This window comes from Setaria viridis, chromosome 9 (assembly GCF_005286985.2).
Source record: "Setaria viridis chromosome 9, Setaria_viridis_v4.0, whole genome shotgun sequence".
In the NCBI taxonomy this organism is placed as follows: domain Eukaryota; kingdom Viridiplantae; phylum Streptophyta; class Magnoliopsida; order Poales; family Poaceae; genus Setaria; species Setaria viridis.
The window spans coordinates 12,442,356-12,448,355 of record NC_048271.2 but is presented as its reverse complement, the minus strand read 5'-3'; the positions used below and the strand labels follow the sequence as shown (position 1 = coordinate 12,448,355).

At 40.4% G+C, this 6,000-nt stretch overlaps 1 protein-coding gene across 1 annotated transcript; it reads right to left on the bottom strand.

Annotated features, from left to right (window-relative positions):
• Positions 1-1,176: 1,176 nt before the first annotated feature.
• Positions 1,177-5,660, bottom strand: LOC117836930 (potassium transporter 21). The gene is made up of 10 exons (XM_034716458.2): positions 5,415-5,660; positions 5,097-5,319; positions 4,716-4,967; positions 4,557-4,607; positions 3,626-3,886; positions 3,408-3,460; positions 3,168-3,282; positions 2,818-3,072; positions 1,877-2,673; positions 1,177-1,792 (listed from the first exon to the last, which is right to left on the bottom strand). Exons 1-10 carry the CDS (start codon positions 5,568-5,570, stop codon positions 1,538-1,540), a joined length of 2,418 nt encoding a protein of 805 aa, XP_034572349.1. The 5' UTR covers positions 5,571-5,660; the 3' UTR covers positions 1,177-1,537.
• Positions 5,661-6,000: the final 340 nt, after the last annotated feature.

Here is a 6,000-nt window from a genome sequence, read left to right as displayed (position 1 = left end):
CCTCCAACTCAGTATAGGTTTTTGTATTTTTATTTAGCTAGTTATCTCTTCAGTGGTACGCAATATAGCCATCGACAGTAGAATGCCTATGATGACTTTGTTAATCTAAATATATGCTGCCCAGCCTCTCAAACGTGATCATAAGGATAAGGATAGAGTATGTGCATAGTATTCGTAGAGGTTATTACTGCGCATACGTGTATGTGAGCATATGGTTTTGCAATGTTAAAGAAACTAGATACATTTGTGCGTACTTCGCTTTAAGTACATGCAATTTTCTATTTTACCTTGTAAATAACATAATTTTTCTATATTTTGTATGAAACATTTTTGAACCATATTATTTGTGCTATAAACTCAGCCATGCAATTTGGCTGTTATTGACTATATTTGAGTCAAGAAAAAGGCCTTAACCATGGTCTTTATCTTTTCATGGCAATTTTATTTTAATATCTTTATCGCTTTGAAAAAAATACAAACACAACAGAAATTATAGGTGTTTGTTTAAATAATGGACTGGATGCCAATTTTTAACATTCATTACAAATTTGAGTTAAGCGACCTCATAAGAATTGGTTAAGGAGTCCACTATGTACAAATATGTTTGAGGTTCTTCCTTATTCCACTTGGTACAGCCACGTTTCACCATTGACTCTGGCGCATAAGAGATAAGGCAGTAGTTCCTTTCGTACAGATCTACAAAAATGACCTGTGTTTCCACAAGTAAATTGTGCATGGTTGGACCTAATCCTATGGTCACTCTCACTTGTTTTTTTACCTCTGCAAGTATCTTTGATTGAAGGTCTAATCTTGAGTTGAAGATATAAACAGGAAGATAACATACAACTATGAATTGACGCATAAAGAAATTCATTTTTTCCCGTTCATATACACAGTTTTTTTCCAGTAAGAGGCTGTATTATGATTGCATAAAGAGAAGTTGTATTTCAGTCACATAGGTTTATATTTGTCTTAGAAAATAACCAAATGCAAAGAAGTCAACAAATCATGACGAAATGTTATTTAGGTGTATGCAACTCTTTTGTTGGCCGGCCACTCACCACCAGCCCAAGTGGGAAAAGACAGGCCAAACACAAACTCATGCATGAACTGGACTGTCGGGACAGTCAGGGCACAGCAAAAGCCCAATAACAAAACCACAACAGGAACAAGAAATTAGTTTCTCTGTACTCTTTGAATTTCACTATTTGTGCCGAATTTTGACGACGTCATAAGTTTGCATGGTACAAAATAGAAGAGAACTACTCACAAATATATACACACACAATGTATTCAAAAAAAATAGATATGCGACATTAAAATAATATGCACATTTCTAGAGCACACGAATGCTAGCCACACGTCAGCCAAATTTGTCCATGTGCAGCATCATAGCATCCTGTTGACTCTTGATCTACACGTTACATTATCGTACAATTATCTTACAGATCAACCCTGCATGCAGAAGTATACCCAGATCCTAGCTTTGCTTCTTTCAGTTCCCAACGTTTTGACAGTTTGGCATACGAATAAACCATCAAATTTCGTATGAGATTCCAACTTTCAGTAGCTTGCCATGGGGAATTGATAGCATCTTCTCTCCTTGCATGAAGTTCTTCCTTAGGAAGGAGTATATGTAGTTGACAACAATCTTCTTAAGGAGCGAGGACTGAGGCCTTGCCACCACCTCAGTCTCTCCAAGTATGTACACCACACCTCTCTCTGTTTCTCTTTGGATGAACTTCTGTTCCTCCTCGATCTTCGCTAACTCCGCAATATTCATCTTTGATACCTGTTAATTAATTAAACACCATCAATTTTACAAAACTATACTAAAACACACAAAAAAACTCAGCTAATTTAACTATTATGTTACCTGAAACTGTGGTAGACGATTGCTCACACCATTTGACAGTGTTGTGAGCTCAGAAAAGGATTGGATTGGTGTGATCATCTCCTCAGCATAGATGGCATGCCGTCCAGAAGGCTTCTCCCGAGATAAGCTCTGATCGCGAGAAATCGGATAGCTAATATTCTGAATCTCATCTGCAGAGTAGAGATTGACATCTCTTATGTAATACTGGAGAGACTCAACAAGCGCGAGGACGAAGCCTTCAGCCTCCTGATCAAGGGAGTCCCGGTACCCATACCGTGCCACACATCGAAATACCTTGAACTCCTTCGGCTCCACTTGCCGGAAGAGGAAGCGCTCAGAAGCATCGACATGGGGAACATGCAAATGCTTGATGGAGACAAAGATAAGGACCGAGTGAATGGTCGGGATCTTCTCGATGAGGTGAGGGAATATGGGTGGGATGCCTTGCACTAGCTCAGTGTAGAATAGCCCAACTCCGGGGACCCTCTTCAGATCATGGTGCTCAAGCAGTTCTCTAGCCTTGTTAGGGGACAAGGTGTGCTTCAGCTCATACTTGTACCTTTTGGCATGTACATAGTGCCAAACGATCATCACCACCATCAAGACTGCCGACATAGCAACTGGCACATATGGTCCATGGGTAAACTTGTATAACACCGATGATAGGTAAACAGACTCTATTGGAATGAATATGACGAAGAAGAGTGCAATCCACCAAATACTGATTTTCCAGACCAAGAGCATCACGATTGTCATCAGCAGTGTTGTGATGATCATCACGAGGATCACACAGATTTCTGCATGCATTTATCATGGCATGGTTAGAGAGATGTTTTTACAGTTTAATTTTTTTTTCTCAGTGCGCTGCTTTATTTGTTCATATTTGTGATTGTTCCATATGAATGCATAAATGTGCGTAAATTGTTAAACACTGTTCTTACCATGGGCTTTTCCGATAATGGTGGTTGTCTTGAAACTGACAGTCACGAGACAAGCAGCTACGCACAGCAGTAAGTTGACTACAGGAACATACAGTTGTCCGTAAAATCGCTTTGATGTGTGCAGTATCCTAACCCTCGGAAAGCAACTGAGTGTTTGTAAATGTGAAACAGTTGCAAAAGCACATGAGATCATTGCTTGGCTTCCGATGATGGACGCCGCGATCGCCAAGATAAACGTAGGCCAAAACAGAGTGCCTGAATTTATTACAATAACGAAGTGCACGTTCATTAATTTTGAGAATACTTCTTCATAATGAAACGAAAAATGTATTGTTCAAATATATGCTTACTTGGAACTGATCTATAGAAAGTATCAGCAAAGTGTTCTGGATGCTTCCTTAAGTATGCTGCTTGCCCGATGTAAGTGAGCAATATAGATGGCAGTAACCCAAAGCTAAAGCTTAACTGAAAAGTTCCAAAAACAATATTGTTTAGTACGAAGATAATGTGCCTACTACACATAACGAGGACATCTTGCTTATGCATCAAAGTTTGAAACGTTCTTGTGTTGGTATTTGCACACATCATACCTGAATGGATCTAATGCTGAAGTAACCCAAATTAGCAAAAAGAGCTTCCGTTCCTGCGGAGAGTAAATGGTACCATATATGTTAGTGATTCATATATTTGGAGCATATGTTTATCTGAGTGACTTAATCTTCCCTAGATAATAGCTAACCAGATTTGCAAAATATTTTTGCGTAAGCTGGCTTGCTTGGTTAATTATGTCAAAGCTATTTGTGCCAACCTGTGAAAACAAGGAGGATGTCACCAAGCGAGACCCATCCTTCCTTCTTGTTTCTCCTGAAATAGTCAATGATGTATTTTGGGTTGAACGACCTCAAGACGCCAACATCATATTTGATCAGGTTATGGAGCCCGACTCCTCCGATCAGAAGCAACCACAGCAGTATGATTGGTGCGAACGAGTAGCCAACTTTGTCGGTTCCAAAGCGCTGGATAGCGAACAGAACTATCAAAATTGCGACGGTGATCCATACAATTTGATCTGTGTGAAATTATAAACAAGTTTTGCATTAGCTGATGTTGTAACTCATTGACCCAGTCAGTCTTTTCTTAACTGATTAGCTACAGTTAACGTCTTCTAAGCTTAAGTCATGATCTTCAGGCATATACATGCACCATATTTTTTTTTTGAAAAAGGCCATTTTACTCCCCTCATCTATCCACTCACTTTACTCAAATTATTTCATTTGGTCCAATCGATCCCCTAATTAAATTTCTCTTTTTTTCCCGTGTACGAGTTGAATTTTGAGTTCAAATTTTGTAAGCAGATACAAAACATGATGCCTTATGTTAAAAAATTATACTAAGAATTTTTCATAGTTATTTTCATAGGTCAGGAATACTTAATACGAAATTGATCTTAGATATACAAAACTGTAAAAAAGTTATCATGAAAAAATAATAATGTATTTTTATATCGTAGAGCATCATGTTATAAGTCAACTGGTAAAATTTGAACTCAAAACTCAACTTGTACGCAAAAAAACAAAAAGAGAAATTTAATTAGGGGGTAGATTGGACCAAATGAAATAGTTCGAGGGAGTAAAGTGAGCCTAAATTTTGCTTAGAGGGTTAAGTGGACAAAGTAAATAAGTGAGGGGAGTACAATGAACTTTGAGTACAATAGACTTTTTCCTTTTTTTTCTTCTTACCTGTTGTCAAATCAGGCACCTTTTCCTTCAACCCACTTACAGCTGACAGTACTGAAATATTTTGTGAGCACAAACAAGAATCAGTTCAGACTGTTCAAACCTCCACAGATGTTGATAGTGATCTCAGAAAAAAAAACGTATTTTCGGTGTAGTACGTACCCGAAATAGGAGGAGTTAGAACAGCGTCGCTGATGACCATCGCGATCGCAAGGATGGTAAGGAGGAAGAGCGAAATCTTGGCTGACTTGCTTGTCTCAAGCAAATGCCTCAGCCAGTTAGCTCTCCTCAGCGTCGCCGACGGCTTCCCGTGTCTGCTGTAACTCGAGACCAGCTCATCTTCGACCTGATGGTTAGGGATCAGGCTGACCTTGGCGTGCCTCGAAATCAAAGAGTAGAGTGCAAATGTTCCTCCTGTGGATCGGAATAACCAATCTTGTTATATTTGCTATATATCCTCTTTTGTTATCAAACTTATATGTAGTTGCCTGTGCAAGAATGGGTGTGGAAATAAACTAGCACTATAATGATTAATGAACTAACCATCCCCGTCATCGTTGGCGTGGAGGGCGACGAAGACGATCTTGATGACGGTGAAGAGCATGAAGCTGTAGATGATGAGGGAGAGCACCCCCAGGATGTCGTCGGGGTGCCCGACGCCGTGGTCGAAGGCGGTCGAGTACACGTACAGCGGCGACGTCCCGACGTCGCCGTACAGGATGCCGACGCACTGGAACGCCAGCCGCAGCGTCCTCCACCAGCTATCCTGCATATTCAGGCAGGGTACAGTCGATGGGTAACAGAAAACAAGGTGCGAAGCTGCCTCTCTATAGTCTCTACCATTGCATCCAAGAGACGAACCTGTTCAGAGTGACCTTCACCAGCACGGTGGTGATGACCCCTCACCGCCTCCCGGAACAGCGAGTCCTGCCGGTCGACGATGGAGAACGCTCCATCGAGGCCGCTCTCGATGTCGATGACCTCAAACTGGCCATCTCTCTCGGCAGCTAGAACCATTGCAATCTCCTTCTTCCTTAATTCTGCACCACTCTTGCTTGTTGTTGTCTACATGTAGTAGGCTGTGTAGTCCTGTGTTCAAGCTCACCATGCTACCCGATGCCGCCTTTTATAAGCTCAGTGTGGCGGCTGCTCCATCGATCGGTGCCGCCTCCACGTGATTTCCGAGTTTAAAATTAAACTGCAGCTTGCGCGATTACTTAACGCCAAGTTACGAAGAACTCGATCGATTAGTCTACATCATAGGGAGTTTCTTGGAGAGTCAAATCATATCAGGTTTGACCAAAATTATATAATAAACTACGAATATTTATGATATCAACTAAGCACCATTAGATTTTTCATTAAATATATTTTCATAGTGTATCTATTCGGTGCTATAAATCTTCGTAATTTTCTTTATAATTTCGATCAAACATAAACTGGTTTG

Excerpts from the sequence above, each read along its gene's own strand:
- LOC117836930 (XM_034716458.2), bottom strand. The coding sequence starts at position 5,570 with ATGGTTCTAGCTGCCGAGAGAGATGGCCAGTTTGAGGTCATCGACATC. Across the intron at positions 4,608-4,715 it reads TCTAACTCCTCCTATTTCGG|TACTGTCAGCTGTAAGTGGG; the intron begins GTACGTACTACA and ends AAAATATTTCAG. Across the intron at positions 3,887-4,556 it reads GGTGCCTGATTTGACAACAG|ATCAAATTGTATGGATCACC; the intron begins GTAAGAAGAAAA and ends AATTTCACACAG.